The 22,868-nt window shown below is 39.9% G+C and overlaps 1 protein-coding gene across 1 annotated transcript in view; it reads right to left on the reverse strand.

Annotated features, from left to right (window-relative positions):
• Positions 1 to 22,868, reverse strand: part of vps53 (VPS53 subunit of GARP complex) — a 234,501-nt gene that overhangs the window by 101,067 nt on the left and 110,566 nt on the right. The window contains exon 13 of the mRNA XM_060848004.1: positions 9,874 to 9,968. Coding sequence (XP_060703987.1) covers positions 9,874 to 9,968 — 95 coding nt within the window. The remainder of the gene's footprint in view (positions 1 to 9,873; positions 9,969 to 22,868) is intronic.

The raw sequence follows: 22,868 nt of genomic DNA on the forward strand, positions 1-22,868 counted from the left end.
AGTTCGAGGGAATCGACTGAGACCTGGGGGGTGCAGTGAGAGAGAGACTCACTGAAATCCTTGTAGAGGGAGGAAGAGAGCTTCTTCAAGGAAGGTATCCTTGCAAGAGGATTTGCAGTAGGTTAAAATCTTCGAGTGAAAAGTGAGGTCTGCAGATGCTGGAGATCAGAGCTGAAAATGTGTTGCTGGTTAAACTGCAGCAGGTCAGACAGCAACTGGTTGGCTTATTGTGGCATGATGTTGGAAATGATACACCTGGCATACAAATCTTCTAAACCTGCTGAGGTCTTATTTGCAATCACCAGCTATTGGAGCGCTATTTGTTCGTCACGTGGAGAAGGAGCCAGGCTCCAAAAGCTTGCGATTTCAAATAAACTGTTGGATTATAACCTGGTGTCATGTGACTTCTGACTTTGCCAGTCCAACAATGCCACCTCAACATCATTCTGACAGTTTAAGAGTGTTTCAAGATAAGGTTATGGCAACAAGGCAGCCAACCTTACATGGCCCTAGCTGTACACGTCTGCAAGATGGAACGTATTCCTTTTTTATTAAAAACTCACTGTGCGGTGAATGCTTCCCTAACAACTCACCACATTCACCAGCTTTCTGAATCAGGCATTTAATCCTGGCTGGCAGCAACACTCTCCCTGCTGTTAGCTGAGCTCCCGCTCAAGTTTCTGTCCAGAGATCAGAGCACAGAAGCCAGGCAAGCCACGAAGGAGGGAGGACTTGCAGTCAGACGTGTCATTTTTAGATGAGTTATTTATCTGAAGCTTCATGTGCCTTAAGTGGTGCAAAAGATTCTATGGCATTATCTGAAGAGCAAGGGAGTCAGGCTATTTATAAGCTTCAGCTAATACAAACACAGATTGTCTGGTCATTATCACATTGCTCTTTGTGGTATCTTGCTACGCTCAAATTGGACAGTACATTTTCTACATTACAATAGTGACACTATACAGTACTTAATTGGCAGCAAAGTATTTTGAGACATCCCGAAGATCGTGAAAGACATTTTATTAAAGGAAAATCTTCCTTTGTTATTACTTCCTTGTTGTTCGACTTAGATAAGGGATCAGAAGCAAGAATGAGGTGCTGACAATGAAAGATAAATGCAGTCTCTTGTCACAAGCACAAAGGGCTATTACATCCTTTGACCTGCGCCCTCCCACCCCCAGGCAAGGTTATCCAATGACTAGCAGAAGCTTATAGACAAGGTAACTTCCAGCTTTCATTGCCATTCTGCACTGTCTTTGCTGATCGCAGTCAGGACAGTGATACAGACACTACACGGAGATGAAAATCAGCTAGAATTTAGGATCCTGATTACTATCCAGGAACCCCCGTCTGAAGTGAACCTCTTTGGACTTCATGCGAGTACAGAATCCGCCGGAACTGTGAAGTCACTAATGATTAAAAAGGCTGCTGATTCTATCTAGGCCCTAATGGATAATGGCTGCTTCAGAAAGGCCCCTGGTGCCTGCAGAATTGCACCCAGCAGAGAGTCGGTATCTTCAGGAGAAATGGGAATGGGGGGGGTGGGGGGGGGGGGGGGGGGGTGGTGTTAGTTCACCAAAAAGAAATTAAAGTACATTTTTCCTTCAACAAATACTCAAGGGTAAAATTTTCTTGATGTGCCTGAAAAATTTAGCAGTGCTCCTTTGAGATGATCCTTTCACAAAACACCAAATAGACAGACTACAGCAAAGGAAGAACAGTATATGCAAGTCTCAGTGATGTAAACCAAGAATCAAAACTACATTACAAAAATTAAATAGGTAGAAAACTTCAGATAAAAGGCTGGTCAGAACATTACAAAGGACTGATGCAAAACTGAACTTAGTCTAATGTGTGTATCTGCAGCACAGCTTTTAAGAGTAAGGTTACTCCAATCAGAAACACTGGCAACATGCCAAAAAGGAGGTTAATAGTGCCCATATGTTGTCCAACCACAGAAATGTTCTGAACCAGTTATTTCTGGGAGATATTCTTAAATGCACATTAGCAATTAGTGCTAAATTGGTCATACTCAGACTATCCCTCCAGGGGCCCATCAGTTACATTTGGGTTTAATCTTGGCAAGGAGGATTATTTTACAGTATTCGAAAGGTGCAGCTCCTCAGGATGTTAGATAATGGATAAATACATTGACTGATGTACAAAAAGTAGAGTGCCCCAAGTCACAAGGGATTGGCTGTTATGTATCAGATTCTCTGAAAGCTGAAAGAAGAAATAAAGAAAGAGAAAAGAGAGAAAGTGAAATAATATGTTTCATTTACATAATATCTTATATCGCAAAATGCTTTATGTAGTTTATACAGACTACTCTGGAGTGTAGTCATTTTTGTATTTGGGAAGAGCTCACAGAAAACTGCCAATTCTTGAGAAATGAAAGGTTAGTACAGCTTGAACACAAAAGTAGCATCAATAAGTCAAAATAAGTCCATGGTTTCTACATACAGGTTCTATAAATAAAGGTGACATCGTGAAACCAATTTAAGAGCCACGTCTTATGCAGAATTTCCAACAACAATAAGACAGACCTCTGATTAAATTCTATCAAGGTAAGATCATGTAGAGTTAAGAGTAATACATTAACTTGGACAGAAAATTGGTTAATCAAAAGAAATCAAAGTCAGAATAAATGGGTCTTTATTTGGTTGCCAATCTGTGACTAGGGTTCGGTCTTCAAGCCCCAACTATTTGCAATCAATATTAAATGATTTGGTTCAGGGATAGAATGTACTTTCAGATGACATGAAAATAGTTTCCCATCTAAGTTGCAATTAAGAAATAAGATATTTACAAATAAAGATGGATAAAATCTGCAGCTTTTATGTCTCTAACCAAAATGTGGCAGATAGCATTTAACCTGGATAAGTATAAAAAGGCACATTTGTGGTCTAAAGGGAGAGAATATTCAAAATGCTTTACGGCAGACGGATCTGGGTGTGCTCGCATGAGTTGCGGAAAGTGAGGAGGTAGAGTAAGCAATGGAATTTTGGAATTTATTGTTAAAGGAATAGGGTATAAAAGGAAGGAAGCATTGTTGTGAGTGTGCAAGACACTGCAGAGAGTTCTGGCCCCCTTACTTGGAGGAAGAATGTAGATGCATTGGGTGCAGTTCAGAGAAGGTTGACTACGTTAATTCCAGAGTTGAAAGGCTCGTATTATGAGGACAGATTGAGCAGGCCTTCACTCGCTAGCACTTTGATGGATGAGGAGATCCAATTGAGGTACATAACATGCTAAAAAGGGATTGACAAAGTAGAGGATGTTACCACTTGAGCGTCAATCTAAAATGTTAGGTCACAGCTTTAGGCAGAAGGGTGGCAAATTTAAAACAAAGATGAGGACTAGTACTTCTCTTGAAGGTCGGTAAATCTGGAATTCATTACCCTAGAGAGCAATGAACATGGAATAAATCTGAGGAGAACGATAGAATGTCCATTAGTCATGGGTTAAATGGTGATGGAGAGCAGGCAGGAAAGTGGAGTGCAGACTGGGATCAGATGAGCCATGATCAATGAAATGGTGGAGTAGGTTCAAGGGGATGAATTGCCTACTTCTGTTTCTAGTTCTTACATTCTTCTTATATTTATGTACTCTCTTAAGAAATAGTAGCAGAATTTTTGCAATAAAATTAATCTTCATCAGTTTACACACAGATTATACAAAGGCACATTATACAATTAACATATTTCTCCACTGACAACTTGAGGAAATCAATTTCCATGAAGAATTGGAAAGGTGCTTTGGTGACATTTTTATATCTATTTATTATTATTCAAAAAGATAGCAAAGAAATCCAAAAAAAACTAAGTCGAAAAGTAATCGGCTATCTGTTGGCAAAATATGAATCTAGAAGCTCAATGGTGATGTGCTTCTTTTCAGGTGCCAAAAAGGCAGTCACATTTCCAGGAACGCACACTCCTTACAGGGCAAGTAGGCCCCCCTGCCATTTTGGTATAACTCAAAATGGAAATTCAAGACCAACAAACAAGGCTGGAGGCCACCTCTGCAATTTTGGTTTGCCCTGTCACTTTCAAGAAAGTCTCTATGCAGTCTTTACAGGGATTTTTGCAAGCTGTAGCAATGATTGCAGGATTCCAATGCACCAAGATCCCCATGAAAACCACTCATGATGATGAAGATGCAGTCACAGTGGTTCATTTTACACAATCCAGAGGTATTCTAGTGCAATTGCTGGTCTGAAAAGGTGATTATAAATATTTGAACAAAACCCAATGGTTACTTCCTGAAAGGTGAAATCTATAATTAGAGTTCAACTTCAAAAAAACCTTAAAATATTGGAGATGCCAGCATGCATTCCTGTTGTGATCCATGCATTCTCTTTCCAATTTTGCACAGAAAGGTCTTCACCCTCTTTCTGTAGACACAGGAGCCAATAATATAGTATGGACTCATTGTTACCAGCATAATGTGGTTGAATATTGGAAAGTCCAGCACATGAACGGACATGAATTTTGGAAAGACTGTAATAACTGCTAATTATTTAAAGTATAGAATTACTATTTCAGAAATATTACTGCTTCATCAGCAAAACATTCTGATTATAAATATAGATTATATTTTTGATCAGAAAAACAACAGATTTGTATCTAATTGATTTCATCCAGATAGCTAACTCTATTCAGGAGAAACAGACTCAAGAAATTCTTTCCAATAAAAAAGGAGAAACTATTTGCAGTGGCAGAAATGTTGGTAACAGGAGAACACACAAGAACAACCAGAGGCAACAGAGAGTTGTGATCTAGGAGAAATGTCTGAAGGGGCAGTGGAAGCAGATTCAATAGTTGATGTAACTTTCAGAAGATAACTGGGCAAATATTTAAAGTGAAAAGACACATTGCAAAGCTACGTTGAAAGGGCAGGGGAGTGGGATTAACTGGATGGCTCAACCATAGAGAAGACAAAGGCGCAGCAGGGAAAACATTTTCGTCTTGTGTGGTATCATTCAACGATTAAGAGTTCTAATGTTAACCCGTCTGTATATTTAAAAGGCGGCAAAAAAGGAGGAAATACTGGATAATAAAAGAAACGCAACAAAAGAAAATCACTGAAGAGGTAGGAATTAGCAATTTTACTACAGATCAATGTGACTTTTAAGAACTCATTAAAGAGAGTACTCTGGCAATGGCTCGCAACTTTTATGAGGTAGTTGTGTCTTAAAGCCCAAAATGATTGCACGATGCGGTTTGTGAGGTAGTTGCAACCATACCATTAGCTGGCTTTTTCTACCTTGAAAATGCAGTACTTTTGAATGCTAAAACAGAGCCTCCCCTGCTCCACCTCCCCCCAGTCTCATCATGGAAAGTGAATAATTGTCTGAAAAATTTGGTCTGGTGTGTACCATGCAAGGCGAGTATGGAAACAAGTACAAGACTCACAAAGGAAACATTATGCATTTGCATTGACTCCATACAGCTATGTCCTGTGAAAACTCTAGCATATAATTGTGACACTGGGTAATTACAGCATGGGTAAAAGAGCTTTCATTATGTTAGTCTGAAAAATCAGGCTATAGAAGGGAGAGAAAACGTCCAGGGCAATTTTAAAAAATATATAAGTTAGTAGTTCAAGTTTCCAACTTATCAATATAATTAAACATAATTTTTCATTTCAGACTGCACCTTCACCCAGTTAAGTAAAATTTTAAAACAGAATCAGATACTTAAAGCATATCACCAACTAATGACCTTAATGAATTGCATTACACTTTGAGATACAAGCAATCATTCACTTCAAGTAAATGACTTGCTCATCATAGCTGTAACATCTTTTTGGCAAGTGTTCACCGTGAAACAGAGATCAGTTTGGCCCAACACAAACTCAAGTCGGCCTTCGAGGGTACAATTATGTAGCTGCATGTAATGGCCTAAAAGAGTTCCTGCCATTTTGAAACCAGGGAATGGCTACACAACTTGGGATGTACTTAGTATCTCGGCAGGAAGCCTTTTCTGATGTACTTGTTCTCTTGGCACAAAATCATCTCACTTGTCCTTCTGTATCTCTACGGTCAGACATCAATACACTATTTCACTGTTATCTTAGTCATGGAATCATGCAGCACCAAAGAGACCCTTGGCCCATTAAGTCTGTGTTGACCTATGTGCACTAATCCCACTTTCCAAATTATTTGCACAAAACATTTGGAGATAATACCATGGAACGTGTTCTTTCATTGCTTTGACACTTCAGGAGCTCATTCATGTACTGTTTAATGGCGGGAAGTGAGGGGGAGGTGTGAGCGCAAGTTTTGTATTTTTTGTGGTTGCAGGGTAAGATGCGATTGGAGGGGCGGGGTTCAAGGGTGGAGGAGCGGAAAGTGGAGGGGATGCGGTGGAGAGCATCGTCAACCACGTCTGAGGGGAAATTGCGGTCTTTGAAGAAAGAGTACACCTCTTCCCACCCTGCCCCCTGTAGAAACACCATCCCATATTCCCAATTCCTTCGCCGCATCTGCTCCCAGGAGGACCAATTCCAATACCAAACAACCCAGATGGCCTCCTTCATCAAAGACCGCAATTTCCCCTCAGACGTGGTTGACGATGCTCTCCACCGCATCTCCTCCACTTCCCGCTCCTCCGCCCTTGAACCCCGCCCCTCCAATTGCCACCAGGACAAAACCCCACTAGTCCTCACCTACCACCCCACCAACCTCCAGATACATTGGATCATCCTTCGTCATTTCCGCCACCAAGGATATATTGCCCTCCCCACTCCTAACAGTGTTCCAGAAAGGCCACTCCCTCCATGTCTCCCTTGTCAGATCCACACCCCCCATCGACCCAACCTCCACTCCCGGCACCTTCCCCTGCAACCGCAAAAAATGCAAAACTTGCGCCCACACCTCCCCCCTCACTTCCCTCCATGGCCCCAAGGCAGTCTTCAATATCCATCAGAAACTTACCTGTACCTCCACACACATCATTTACTGCATCTGCTGCACCAGATGTGGCCTCCTACACATTAGGGAGACAGGCCGCCTACCTGCAGAACGTTTCAGAGAACACCTCTGGGACACCCGCACCAACCAACCCAACCACTCCGTGGCTGAACACTAACTCCCCCTCCCACTCCGCCAAGGACATGCAGGTCCTTGGCCGCCTCCATCGCCAGACCACGGCAACACGACGCCTAGAGGAAGAGCACCTCATCTTCCGCCTAGGAACCCTCTAATCACAAGGAATGAATTCTCCAGCTTCCTCATTTCCCCTCCCCCCACCTTTTCTCAGTCCCAACCCTCAGACTCAGCACCGCCTTCTTGACCTGCAATCTTCTTCCTGACCTCTCTGTCCCCACCCCCTCTCCAGCCTATCACCCTCACCTTAACCCCCTTCCACCTACTGCATTCCCAACGCCCCTCCCCCAAGTCCCTCCTCCCTACCTTTTATCTTTAGCCTGCATGGCACATCCTCCTCATTCCTGAAGGGTGGCTTATGCCCGAAACATCGATTCTCCTGCTCCTTGGATGCTGCCTGACCTGCTGTGCTTTTTCAGCAACACATTTTTAAGGCAGGATTAAATGGGCAACTTGAGATTGTAGGGGAGAGCAGATGAAGACTAGACAGGTCCAGGCCTAGTGGTACACATCCAGAAGCCAATGTGGGCTAAAGGCACAAGGGCAAATGGCGAATTGGGCTTGGTGCAAGTTAGAATACAGGAAAGTATGTTTTGGATTTACACTGAAAGGATTAACACTGTAGCCCATTAAACAGGATACCAAAAAACAGGGCGCAATACTAAAATTACACATCACAATTTATACTGTAGATTTAGAAATGTTAACAGAATCTAGGCCTGAATTCAAATACGTAATATCCTGTTTGCTGGTAGTAATCAGAACACTGAAAATAAAAGAGATACCTTTGTGAAATAGTCAGATTATTAAAATTAAAAGAGAATTGACATGTCTAAGCTTTGCAAGTTAAAAACATATTTATTTTTCACAAAAAAAGGGGCGCATCCCAACTTAAACTGGCCCAGCCGTAAATAATTCACTCCTCCAGTAGTTAATCAAAACAATTTAAGCAGGAGTCTTGGCTCCTCAAGTTGCTTTTCTAGGTATGCTCAGTTCCAGGAAAGCCCACATTATGCATTCTGCCAGATCTGATATTACTAGCAGCTTTTGTAAAAAATAAAGTCGGTATATATGATCAGTAATGGAATTCCATGTTTCTGAACTCTCTGAACTGCCTCATGTTTGATCTGCACAATTTAATTTAGGTCACCATATTAAAAGAAAATTTCAAAGGTTTTGCTGGTCAGCACTTGCAGCATCACCTTTACAAGAACATTGATAAGAAAATGAATTATAACATAATTGAATATTTTTAAGCTCTTTGACAAGGAACAGCAGTTAAGCACTAACTTCTGTTCTTGAGAATGTTTAATGTTGTTTCATGTGCAGAGGAATGAAACAATCTAAAAATAAACCTCATCATAATAACAATTTAATCGAAACCTACAGCATAACATGAAACAGCAGAAGCATTAATCTACAAAGTAAAATGTTCAGCATTTAATGTAGCAGCAATCTGAGCTATGTAGAGTTATATCTTGATAGAAGATGAATCAACATTGTGGGTGAATCCAGTTTCATTTCTTTTCTAAAGTAAAAGCAAAATACTATAGACACTGGAAATCTGAAAGTAAAACAATGTATTGAAAATATTAAAACAAAAAAAAATCACATGTAGAAAGAGAGAAATTGTGTTAATGCATTGAGTTGAATTGGACCATGTTCCTTCATTTCTGAATAAATGTTATACTCACCTTAAATTGATTGTTTCTCTCTCCCCAAATGCTGCCAGACTTGCTGAGTATTTTTAGCATTTTGTTTTAATTGTTCCCCTACGCTGCACTGTGAAGGTGGGATTTATTCACAACTTCTTTCAATAGCTGTCCTTTCAGAAACCAAATCCTACTAAAAAGGTTTCTCTTTCTCCCACCCTTTCAGCATTATTAATTGATGATCAATGATGAAACATCTGTCATTGTTGAGCTAGCACTGTTTTCTTGTTCAATATGAACATTTTAAAAAATGTTAAAATATTAAAATAAAACAGTGAAGATTTAACACCTGAGATATTTACGTGGGAACTAGAAGTCAGCTATGCTGCAAAAGAGTTGTCTCTCTCCTGACTTTCAGCAATTTAAAGCAACCAACAACTAGCATTTACATATAATCTTTTAATAAATTGTAAAATATGACAAGCTGCTTCGAAGGAGCATTCCCAAACAAAATTTAATACTCAACCGCATAAGCAGCTATAATAAAGACTGTGGACAGTGTCAATAACCAATGATGTTGGTGCTATTTAGTTTAAAAGTGCAACGATTTTAATTGAATGCAAGCAGACATAAATGATTAAAGATGTACAGGCACACGCTGTATAGGCTGCAGAGAAGGAATATTTACTGAGAGATCAGATTAAACAGAGAGACCGATATCAAATTAACTGCAGTTGAAATTGATTTTCTTCCATGCTGATTATTAGAATACTTCAGAAAAGGAGAATAATTCAAGCAAATGTTTCACAATTGGGATAATCAGTTTCTGAAGTATATCTAAATTGGTTAGGGACACAGAAATGAATCAAGGCAGAATGTTGCAGCTTTGGAAGATCTGAAAGCTCCCACCATTCATTTGGCAACTAAACAGAAGGTACATTTTTAGTTCTTAAATGTTCTCCCATTGACAGATAGGTTGGCTAACCCTTGAACTTCAGTCTCCCGGCAAAATGAGCAATAATTTTGATCTCAATATTCTTCACCAGATCAAACTGCAATGCCGATTTATAACAACCATTAGATAATTACTGATTGTCCAAGTCTTCAACTCACCTATCCTGTGATTCTATGTAAACATAGAGGTGTGGTTCAAAGCATTTGGATATAATGCCATGGAAGGGGTTATCTGGGGCTTTGGGCTTCTTTGGCTGAAAAAGAAAAAAACTGCAGTTACATACAAGACAACAAACAATAAGTTTGGGCTATGACCATACAATGCAAGTAAAAATTAAATAGTAAACAGGAACTCGACACAGCTTGTAAGACATAGTGTAGACATCTGGTTCGCTAATATCCTATAGGGAAGGAGGTCTGCAGTCCCTTACCCAGTCCGGTCTTTGTGTGACTGTAGACCAACAGCAATGCGATTGACTCCTATCTGCCCTCTGAAATGGCCTGCTAAGTTACCAGGGCAATTGGAGATGAATAACAATCACTGGCTAGACAGTGATACTTGTCCAATGAAAGAACACTAACTCAGAGTAAAATAGGTTTCTCTCCCTTCGACTTAAATCTCTGTATTTAATTTTACATCTTGACCCATTCTTCTTTTACCTACCATCCTTTTGTTGTTTCATCTGACAGTTTTAAAAACTTCCTGTCACATCTCCCCATAATTTAGAATCCTCTAATGAACAAAACTAGAGGGTGACATTTTAGGTGAATTTGTCAGAATTTAATTGTTATTTTGGACTGAGTTTTTTTGAAGAAGTAACAAGGAAGAATAATGAGGGCAGAGCGGCAGATGTGATCTATATGGACTTCAGTAAGGCATCCGACAAGGTTCCCCATGGGAGACTGATTAGCAAGGTTAGATCTCATGGAATACAGAGAGAACTAGCCATTTGGATACGGAACTGGCTCAAAAGTAGAAGACAGAGGGTGGTAGTGGAGGGTTGTTCTTCAGACTGGAGGCCTCTGACCAGTGGAGTGCCACAAGGATCGGTGCTGGGCCCTCTACTTTTTGTCATTTACATAAATGATTTGGATGCGAGCATAAGAGGTACAGTTAGTTAAGTTTGCAGATGACACCAAAATTGGAGGTGTTGTGGACAGCGAAGAGGGTTACCTCAGATTACAACAGGATCTTGACCACATGGGTCAATGGGCTGAGAAGTGGCAGATGGCATTCAATTCAGTTAAATGTGAGGTGCTGCATCTTGGGAAAGCAAATCTTAGCAGGACTTGTACACTTAATGGTAAGGTCCTAGGGAGTGTTGTGGAACAACGAGACCTTGGAATGCAGGTTCATAGCTCCTTGAAAGTGGAGTCGCAGGTAGATAGGACAGTGAAGGCGGTGTTTGGTATGCTTTCCTTTATTGGTCAGAGTATTGAGTAGAGGAGTTGGGAGGTCATGTTGCAGCTGTACAGGGCATTGGTTAGACCACTGTTGGAATATTGTGTGCAATTCTAGTCTCCTTCCTATCAGAATGTTGTTGTGAAACTTGAAAGGGTTCAGGAAAGATTTATAAGGATGTTGCCAGGGTTGGAGAATTTGAGCTATAGGGAGAGGCTGAACAGGCTGGGGCTGTTTTTCCTGGAGCTCTGGAAGCTGAGGGGTGATCTTATAGAGGTTTACAAAATGAGGGGCATGGATAGGATAAATAGACAAAGTCTTTTCCCTGAGGTCAGGGAGTCCAGAACTAGAGGACATAGGTTTAGGGTGAGAGGGGAAAGATATAAAAGAGAACTAAGGGGCAACTTTTTCACGCAGAGGGTGGTACGTGTATGGAATGAGCTGTCAGAGGATGTGGTGGAGGCTGGTGCAATTGCAACATTTAAGAGGCATTTGAAGGGTATACGAATAGGAAGGGTTTGGAGGGATATGGGCCAGGTGCTGACAGGTGGGATTAGATTGGGTTGGGATATCTGGTCGGCATGTACAGGTTGGACCGAAGGGTCTGTTTCCATGCTGTACATCTCTATGACTCTATAACTTGGAGATAAATAGGAACACTGCAATATTATAAAACTTAAAACAACGTAGAGTTTATATTTTAAAATAAACTAGCGCTTCTGAACACAACTACAGGCTAATTAAAACTGGACTAAGTTTAGTAATAATACAAACATTTCCCATGTTTCAACCAGCAGAGATTTTTGGTAGCTGATTGATACAGATCAGAAGATTTCAAGCATAATTTCATGTCCTTAACTGGAGAAGTGTGACATAATTAGTGGCTTCACTGCCAATGGAGTAAAGAGGGAGAGAAAAAATGTCAGGATTCCTTCCTACTATTGTCATTTATTGATCCTTCTTAGAAAGTTCGCATATGGGAAAGCAAGAACTGGAAATCTTCATGCCCTTTTAGGATTAGGTTCAACTGCCAGGCTTTTATAGAGTCACTAAATGGTGATGGAGATATTTGGAGATGTCCACTTGTTCAAATTTGCATATGCTGGTTCTTTGAAGAAGCTATCTCATTCGCCACACTCCCTTGCTCTTTCACTAAAGACCCATAAATTGTTCACCTTCAAGTATTTATTCAAATTTTTTTTGAAAGTTACTAAAAATCTGCTTTCATCATTCTTTCAGATCATAATAAACCACTGTGCTGAAAAATTTCCATCACTTCTATTTCTTTTGCCAGTCATCTAAAAAGTCACCCTCTAGTTTTGTTCATCAGCGGATTCTAAATTATTGGGAGATGCAATAGAAAGTTTTAAAATGGTCACATGAAACAACAAAAGGATGGTAGGTAAAAGAAGAATGGGTCAAAATGTAAAATTAAATGCAGAGATTTAAGTCGAAGGGAGAGAAACCTATTTTACTCTGAGTTAGTGTTCTTTCATTGGACAAGTATCACTATCTAGCCAGTGATTGTTATTCATCTCCAATTGCCCTGGTAACTTAGCAGGCCATTTCAGAGGGCAGATAGGAGTCAATAACATTGCTGTTGGTCTAGAGTCACACAGAAACCAGACCGGGTAAGGGACGGCAAACCTCCTTCCCTATAGGTATTAGTGAACCAGATGGATTTTTACAACAATTAATGGTAGCGTCAACATTACAGAGCCCAGTTTCAACTTAAATTCCAACGGTTGGCATGGTGCAATTTGAACTCTGGTCCCAGAGCATTAAGCTGGGCCTCTAGATTACTTGCCCGGTGACGGTGTCACCGATATGCCCTTTAATGCTTTTCAGTGTGCATACCTCCACGTTCTGCACGTGGTATCAATTTCCAAAAGCAGGAGTCAATGCAAGGGCAGGCTAATCGAAGATAGAATGTTAATTATCACCACACCACGCAAAACTCAATTAGACTGGACAAGTCGATTAAATAAAAAAAGGAATGAAATGCCTGGAGGGGTCTCATTCCTGTTTGTGGCAGAGGAGCTGAGCCTCCACATTGAACTTACACTGTTTTTTGAGGCTGAGTGCTTTTTTCTTTAAATTGACGTCAAACAATGATAAGAGTGTTTAATTAACCTTTGCTGTTCAATATCAGCAACACTGATGCAATAAGAACCATTTTTCCAGGTAGTAAGCATTTCTTGCCGAAAGCAAAGCAACAAGTTGATGATGGGAAAACCTGACAGGCTTAATTCACAATTTATATTCAAAACAAAATCAATTTTTACTGCTACTCCAACACTCGAGCGCTCTACTTTTACAGTATTGTACCTTGTATGGCATGAGGCAGCCACATAGAAACAGAACATGATTCTATATTGATAATGAGTAAAGAACCCATTGAATAATTCTATTTGCAAGCTTGGCAACAGAATTATTTTCAGGCCATTTGAAAGAGATCTTATAATGTTGCAAGTTTCCAACAAGCAGATAGGGAATACAATGGTATCCAAGAGACACTTCAATGAGTACTATTTTGGATGCAATTTTCAGTGGCAGAATTGAATAAAATATATATTCAGCTTGCTGTTTTCTTTCCTGGCATTCACTGGAGACAGTAGCTCAAGGGTGAGCAATACAGTTATAGAATTCCAACTTAAATCTGGTACTTGCTAAATTTTCATTTTCAATTTCAGGCTGTGCCTATGAAGCTCTATAAATCTCCAACTCAAAAGTAAATCCTTGGTGATTTCAGCTGGAAGGATGGTCTTCAGGGAAGACTCAGTGAAAATAAACTGACTGTTGTGCTCAAGAGGCTGATAAGCTGGGATGGAGAGAAATAAAGGGAATTAAATGAATATGCACTTTATAAGAGGAAAAAACCTGGAAAAGACATGCTTGATTCATTTCCATACATTTACAAAAAAAAATCTTATTTTGTCACAAGAGCAGAAAAATAACCCCTTTTCCTGCAGCTCTGACAAAATCCTACAGTCTTTTTTTCCATCCCAGACTCCTTAAATTGAAATATACTGATTCCCATGAAGCAAAATACTGTACATAAATGTTCTTAAATTACGCAGTGATGTATAGCCACAAGTATTGTCCACTGCAATAACATGCATGCCCACAAATATTCTTAACATTCTATCAAGCTCACCATATCACACAACGACAAGCATTTATATATAATCAGTTGTGACCCACACTCCATAAAATGTTGCATACTTTTCTTGCCATTGAAAATTATGGAGAAAGTGCTATAACCGGAGTCATTATTTGATTACACTCATAGGAACAAAAGCAAAGTTCGTGTTCTTTCAATAAAGCAATTAAAAAAGAAATTGTCTATTCTAAAAATGGAGCTCTGGAGCATTTTGGGTGTAAAATGATTATCAGCAATTCATCAAATGTCCAAGGTACTGTCCAATCTCCAATAGCACAGCTCAACTAGAATTGTATGTAGTGGTTCACATATTCACGTTCAAATTGGAAACTGTCGCCATTACAAGTTCATTGAAACAGCAACAATGTTCATTCATACTGCACCTTTAGTAAATAAAAATATCCCAAAGAGGTATTATAAAACAGCTGATTGAAAATAGACATTAAATGCTGTGACTAAAAGCTTGGTCAAATAGAAGAATGTTAAGAAGGATCACAAAGATTAGGTAAGCACAGAGGTTTCAAAAGAGAATTTCAAACTCTAGAGACTGGGCAGCTGAAGGCAAATGCTGATGGTGGTGATAATGCACAAGAGATTGGGGAAGGACTCCCTGGTAGTTTAATTATGTGTCTCTTCAGTTATGCTGCAATGATTGAAATTTGATTCCCTCAGTCTGCCATTGAAGTCACTCAGTCAGTTGTAGCTTTTTATCTTTGACTGATGAGGTAAAAAAGTCAAAGTGACTTCAAAAGAAATAATTTACACTAAATACTACATGCCTTGACACAGCAGTAAAGCTCAGGTTTATGGTAAATGTCCAAAAGTATTTTCAGAGTGGGCTACTCTGAAGAGTTTTTCCGAAGCACTAAGTGCTAGTTTATATGAATGTTACTTTACTGCAAGTGTATTCTTTCCAGTGCATTTGACAATTTGAGAGAGGAAAAGGTCTCATGAGGAGAATCAAATACTGAGCTGTGCATAATTGACTCAAATAACCGCTGCAAGGACAGTCTATGTCTACCTTAAATACCCTGACTTACCTATAGAAAGGAAATACATTTGAGTTAGGCATCTGCTTTCTAATAAAAGCTGTATGAATGAATAAAATTCCAAAATGGCATCAAATTTTCTTGTGGATCTTGCGACTCAGTGGTAGTGTCTCTACCTCTGGGCCAGGTTCAAGTCCCAACTGCTCCAGGGATGTGTTGTAACACACCTAAAAAGGCAAATTTAAAAATTTCTACAACAGTGCCCTGTGGAAGTGAGAACAGGTTAGGTTTTGGTCATGCAGCTAACTACACCTGAAGAGTCAGATCAAAACATTCATAGGCCAGCACGCTGATGTGTGAAAGAGCAGTAAGATTCTGGAGCAGAGTGTCTGGGAGTTTACCATGGTATAAGCCAACACCAAAAGGGAAAGGAAATTATTGGCAGAAGACAAGAAATTGTAGTTATAAAACCATGAAAATTAGATTGCGCTCGTGTCAATTACCAGTCAATTAAGAATTTAAGTAGGTAACTGCTTGGCTATACTCAAGGCTTACTTTGGTTACTGCCAACCTCAAGTCAATAAAAACACTTCCCAAATGTCTCACTTTGAACAGCTGTAACAAAGTTTATTATTATATACTTTAAAACAACAGAAAATAGAAACTGTGTAGAAATAAGGGCATCTGCAACTGCCGAAGCCACCTGTTGCCACATTGGGGAATTGTAGCATGCCCATTTCTGGCCTTGCAGTAGGAGATGGGGTTAATTCAAGAACTAGCATTTCTTTAATAAGGAAAAGCAGGTGTTCTTTTAAAATTGGCAGCAGACAGAAATAATTAAACTGTAAAGCATCTGTTTCTAACTAAATAAAAACAACAACAGCCCTGAAGGCATAATAATTGATCCAATAAAAGCTGTAGTCTTGGCCTGTATATGACTACATATGAGAATATGATGGAGGCCTTGGGCAATCTATCTGGTCTTCAATCTAAAAGCAGCTGGGCTAATGCCTGGCAAAAGGCCATAGCCAGAAACTATGCACTAACTTGCAAAAAGAACAGATGCTGCCATATGTGCAAGAGTTAGAATGCAAAACTTTTGCAAAGAACCTAAAATTAAAAATGCTTTTGATTTAATACAGCACAATACTGCTGTCATAAATATAACAGTACACTGGAATATCTCTGAAAACATACTGCATGTTGTTATGATCCCAGCTATTGAACAAGTCAGATCCCAGAATGAAATGTGACTTGATAGATCATATTTAGTTTGTTTCCTAAACTTAATTTGGCAGTCTTTCACTGAAACACAAACACATAAGGCTGAGGATTTGGTTTGTAAAAATAAAACAAGTTTATTCCACAAATGAAATGAAACGCTGGGCTGACTAAATGTAACAGTTTGAAAGGTTTCAAAACACCACGCACAATAAAATCCCATTTACTCCCCAACATGATCTCTTTACGTGAAATCAAAATTCACAGAAATTTTTGTCCTCTGTCAAATCTGTAACTTTGACTTGTCTATTTCTTCTTTGCTCCTGTTGATGGGGGTGCAAGGCCTTTTTCCTTGACTACTGTCACAACTGAGATCATAGACTAGCTCAGCTCTGAATAATCCATATTTTCCTGGGCTGAAAGTTTCACAAACTACACCCTTTCACCAATATCATTTTTGCCTATCTGCTTTGAACAGGCTCCTTTTGCAGGAGAAACTATACTTACATCGGACTTTAGTCACTTCTCCTTTAAAGAGAACCCAAAAGATCTTGAACTATTTTTTTAAAACCTTGCTCATCCTAGATTCTGTTAATTCTAATGACTTGGTGCTTTCTCTCTCCTATCCCATACCCTAACATATAAACAAATTTCCACTAAACTACAGGCTGTTTTGCCCCTAACTACTCTGACACATGCCGATTTAATATCAGGTTCCAGAAAGACTTAACTAATTAATTTTGAGGATCTTCACAAGAATAAGCTACTACCTATACATCAATTGCTTGAAGTCCAAATTGTTAAAAAAAAACTGTACATAAATCACACCTTATATTTCATCCTTCACCTGTCAGGTTGGGGAGTGGGTGGTTCAGGGGTAGAAATAAACATTCTGTGCTCACTATGAACCAACAGCAATGATGATGATGGAAAATTTCCTCTGCTGTATCTAGAAAAATAGCAAATCTGGTCCTTTATGATATTGTACATAGGAAATTTTCCACTTTATCTATAATGCCACTGACAAACATAAGAAATCCTCCTCCAAGTGACCTGCTTTTGACATGATCTTCAAATATCAGTCAAGTGTACAATTAATGGCATTCAAATTGGGCAATTAATACTGTCTGCCTAAAAAACTTTCCATCTGCAGAACTGCTTGCCATGCAAACTCCTTGAACTCTGAAACCTAGTTTCACTGAACATTAAAATTGATTGCACAGTTAAAAATTCATTCAACCCACTGTATCAATGTTAACTCAGAAAGAACTGCATTAAATCCAATCCCCTGTCCTCTCTCCATTTTAAAAGTTATCCATTTGTCTTTCAAAAGCTTCAAGCATACTGCTTCCACTACTGTACCTACACAGCATTCCGTTCATCTCTATCCTCGGCAGGGGGACATTTTCTTCATCCCTTCCTTTATCTTCTTGGGGATCATTCAATATATGCCCCCACTCCCCTAACTATACTTAAAAACTTAAATCAATTTTTAAACTTGAAATTTAAAAAAGTTAAAAACTTTAAATGAATGTTTCTCCCACTTGTAAAGATCTATATATCTGTCTCTCTAAGACAGTCTGATGCACCAGAATTTTAAACGTTTTACCACTGAATCTACTCATCTTTTCTATGTTGCAAGTCTCATTTCAAGAGATTTAATCTGACACCTATCTTTCAACCAAAGGTGGTTTTGCTCTGCATAGCCCTTTAAGATTTTACAAGAACCACTGCTCCAGAATATGGTGATTCACATCAGGATATATGGAACATACCTGTAGAGAAATGGAGATTTTGGTTACAAAGGAGGAAGCATAAGTCAGGTACGGACAGCAGAGATCAAGTGAATTCCCGTAGTAGGAATATAGTTAAGACGGAAAGCAGGAGGGCAGAAATAGGACATGAGATAGCTTTGGCAAATAAGGTTAAGGAGAATTCAGAGGGATTCTCAAACACATTAAGGACAAAAGGGTATTTGGGGAGAGTATCGGACCCCTTAAAGATCAGTGCAGTGCTGAAAAAGCACAGGTCAGGCAGCAAAGGAGAAGCAGGAAAATCGACATTTCGGGTAAATGTCCTTCATTAGGAAGGAGGCTGGGAGCCTCGGGGGTGGAGAGATAAGTGGATAAGGATGGGGAGGGAAATATCTCTCTGGTGGTGGGGTCTGTTTGTAGATGGCGGAAATGGCGGAGGATGATGCGACTTACAAACGGATACATCGCATCATCATGGGAAATTAGTGTCTTACTAACTTGATTGAGTTTGTTGAAGTAACAAAGAGGATTGATGAGTGGGCAGTAGACATGATCTACGTTGATTTCAGTAAGGCATTCAACAAGGTTCCGTTTGGTAGACTGGTTAGCAAGGTTAGATCACATGGAATACAGGGAGAACTAGCCATATGGATACAGAACTGGCTCAAATGTAGAAGTCAGACGGTGGTGGTGCAGGGTTGCTTTTCAGACTGGAGGCTTGTGACCAGCGATGTGCCACAAGGATTGGTGCTGCGTCCACTGCTTTTTGCCATTTATAGAAATTATTTGGATGTGAACATAGAAGAAATGGTTAGTAAGTTCAGGTGACACCAAAATTGGCAGTGTAGTGGACCTCAGGGTACAACAGGACTTTAATTAGTTGGGCCAATGGGCTGAGGAGCGGCCGACGGAGTTTAATTTAGATTATTGTGACGTGCTGCAATTTGGAAAGGCAAATCAGGGTAGAACTAATGGTAAGGTCCTGGGGAGTGTTGCTGAACAAAGAGACTTTGGATTGCAGGTTCATAGTTCCTTGAAAGTGGAGTCATAGGCAGACAGAAGGTGTTTTGTATGCTTGCATTTATTGGTCAGAGCATTGACTATAGGAGTTGGGAGGTCATTCTGTGGCTGTACGGGACATTAGTTAGGCCACTTTTGGAATACAGTGTGCAGTTCTGGTCTCCCTGCTATTAGGTTGTTGTGAAACTTTAAAGGATTCAGAAAAGATTTACAAGGATGTTGCCAGGGTTGGAGGGATTGAGCTGCAGGGAGAAGTTGAATAGGCTGGGGCTGTTTTCCCTGGAGCAGAAGCTAAGCAGTGACCTTACAGAGGGGTATAGGGTAAATAGACAAGGTTCCCCTTGTTTAAAATTAGATGGTATAGATTTAAGGTGAGCGGGGGGGGGGGGGTGGAATTTAAAAGGCATCCCAGAGGCAACTTTTCCATATAGAGGGTAGTGCATGCATGCAATCAGCTGCCAAAGAAAGGGGAGGCTGGTACAATTGCAAGATTTAAAAAGCATCTAGAGAGGTATATGAATAGGAAGGGTTGAGGGGGATATGGGCCAAATGCTGGCAAATGGCACTAGATTTATTTAGGATATCTGGTAAGCATGGACGAGTTGGACCAAACGTCTGTTTCCGTGCTGTACAACTCCAAGATTCTATAAGATCATCCATCTGAAGTGCACCGATTAATACCATTTGTCAAACACACAGGGAAATGGAAAAATCAAAAACTGTACGAGTTAGTGAAGGTATGCTGCTGACTCCAAATGCTCATAATGCAATACTTAGTGAACAAAACACAAACTTACTCCTTTGACTTTGACTTTCTGCCTGACAATTAATAAGGAAGGTAAAGCACACACCAATGCACAAGTTACAGCTGTATACTTGAAAACCAGCATCAGGACAATACAGAAAACTTGTTTAAAAAAAAACATGGCTGAAAATCTAATTTTTGAGGAAGGTTTAGATGTGGAGAAGGTAAGTAATGGGGTCCAAACGCTTAGGAAGCAAGTTGCAGAGAGACAGCCAAGGTGACCAAAGATTTCAAGAGAAATAGTGAAAGAGAGAAAATAGGGTTCCATGCACGGCAATTGGAGTAGGTACACTGAAAGCTGCTGCCGGGCACAGACCTCAAAGGCCCACACAGCCGGGAAGAAATTTAGAGGGAGCGCTGGCTACTGGTTCACTTGGCGTGTGCTGGGACCACAGGTTGGAGCACAGCCACTGTAAAGGAATCCTTGAAATGATTTGTAGAACAGGATAGGGATTTTGAATTCTGCGTGTTGCGAGAACATGACAGTAATGGTTAATGAGTGGATGTTGAGCTATGACAGCAGAGTTTTGGTTTGGTCAGAGTTTGACTACAATGGGCTAAGGAAAATAGTGCAAAAGATGTTGCAGAACTTACATCTTAATGTAATAAAATTATGGAAGCATTTCAGCAGGAGTGGATGCCATCTAAGTGTTCACCGAATCAACTTACTTTAATATTAAATGCTTTATGTACAAGTCAAAGAATCACACTAACTGTTGAAAGTCTCAGAAAATCAGTTACCCATCTAACACAAAGCTTCACTCATCTATGTACAAGAGCATCTGGACTGCACAGTTATTGATGGTCTGCCATCCACTAATGCACATTAAGATTAAATGTAAAGCATAGATCCACATGTTAAATTTAGTTTTCCAAACACAACTCTGGGTGCTTCTCTGATTTCTACTGTAAATACTTTATAAAGTAAGCACTTTTGAATTGACAAAGCAGGAAACATTGGCATGCTTGTAAATATTCATCCATATTTTGTTAATATACATCATCCCAAACAAAATAAACAGAATTATTTTCCGACAAACCAAACCTGGAGCACTGGCTCTACGATAATGGAAGGGACAATGTGACACAATAGATTCATCTGTCTCCATACTCAAAACAGACAGGCCATGCCACTGGCACACAAAGAAACTAGTGAAAGAAAAATCTGGCAACAATTACAACAGTTAATCTGGAAAAGCAACATAATGTTTGCCTCCAAAATAGTGCAAGTATTCAGGCATCAACTGCCACAACTGAGTAAACATTTTGTTTTAATAATCCATTTCATCAATTTGTTTTTATTGAAGTTAAGGACCCAAAATCTACTAGTTCCAATATTACCACCTGTGACTTATTATTTCTTCGTTGTGAATATAATTTTTTTTAAGATTAGATTACTTGCAGTGCGAAAACAGGCCCTTCGGCCCAACAAGTCCACACCGACCCGCCAAAGCGCAACCCACCCAGACCCATTCCCCTACATTTACCCCTGCACCTAACACTACGGGCAACTTAGCATGGTCGATTCACCTAACCTGCACATTTTTGGACTGTGGGAGGAAACTGGGAGCACCCGGAGGAAACCCACGCAGACACAAGGAGAATGTGCAAACTCCACACAGCCTGAGGCGGGAATTGAACCCGGGTCTCTGGCGCTGTGAGGCAGCAGTGCTAACCACTGTGCCACCATGCCGCCCACATGGAGGGTAAAATTGCACATTATGAACTCCCAACTCCTACCCGTGATGTGTGGAATGAACATTTCTGCAGTTCTGCCAATTTGTCAAATCCACAATTTTACCTACAGGAAATAGATTACCACAAAACTTGTTAATGCACATCTAGCAACATGATCACCTGAATAATTCTGCCAAATGCTTATGCATAGATTCTCCCATAGACCCAGTTAGATAGGGGAGGAGAGAGGAGGACATTCTCGTTTTTAATTAAAATGCAGCAATGAAATGCGAGGTGTAAAGATCGACTGGTCAAACATCTGAAAAGGTCATTTTACAGGAAGACAGGCCTGTAAGTATTGGCAAAGAACAAATCCAAATGAATTTAACTGAGAGACGATGACAGGATTTTTCACAGACAAAAGTGGTTTACACATGGAGCTGGAAAGGGTTGAAAGCTTGCAGAGAGAGAAAGCCATCAGAAGCTTCCGAGCATTAAGTAAGAAGACGCGTGAAGTTTATCTATGAGCTGTGTTGTTCAGAAATTGTGAAGTGAATAAAGTGATTTGGACAGTCATCTAGGTAAATGCTAATGAAAATACCTCATGAAATTTCAGTTTGGAGAATAGCGCCAGCATTGGGAAGAATCGAAGTGAATTCCTAACAGATATAACAAAACTTGTTTGTGTTCCAGAAGAGATGATGATGGATTAGTGGTATTGTCATTAAATTGGTAATCCTGAGACTGATAATATTTTGGGGATTTAGGTTCAATTCACAGTAAATGGTGGAATTCAAAACCAATAAGTCAGGAATTAAAAGTCAAACAATAACTTATCATAAAATAAAATCTATAATGGTTCACTCATGCTCCTTAGGGGTGCAACCTACCTACAGACCAACAGCAACGAGGTTACTTAGCAAGCCATTCAGTTGTATCTACCACTACAGAGAAAAAGTGGAAGGAATCCAGAGAGAGTCAGAGTAATACAGCATAGAAACAGACCCTTCAAGTTAACTCATCTGTATTAAACAGACATCCAATCTGACCTAGCCCCATTTGCCCAGCATTAGGCCCATATCCCTCTAAGTCCTTTCCATTCATATACCTATCTGAATGCCTT

This window comes from Hemiscyllium ocellatum, chromosome 31 (assembly GCF_020745735.1).
Source record: "Hemiscyllium ocellatum isolate sHemOce1 chromosome 31, sHemOce1.pat.X.cur, whole genome shotgun sequence".
Lineage (NCBI taxonomy): Eukaryota > Metazoa > Chordata > Chondrichthyes > Orectolobiformes > Hemiscylliidae > Hemiscyllium > Hemiscyllium ocellatum.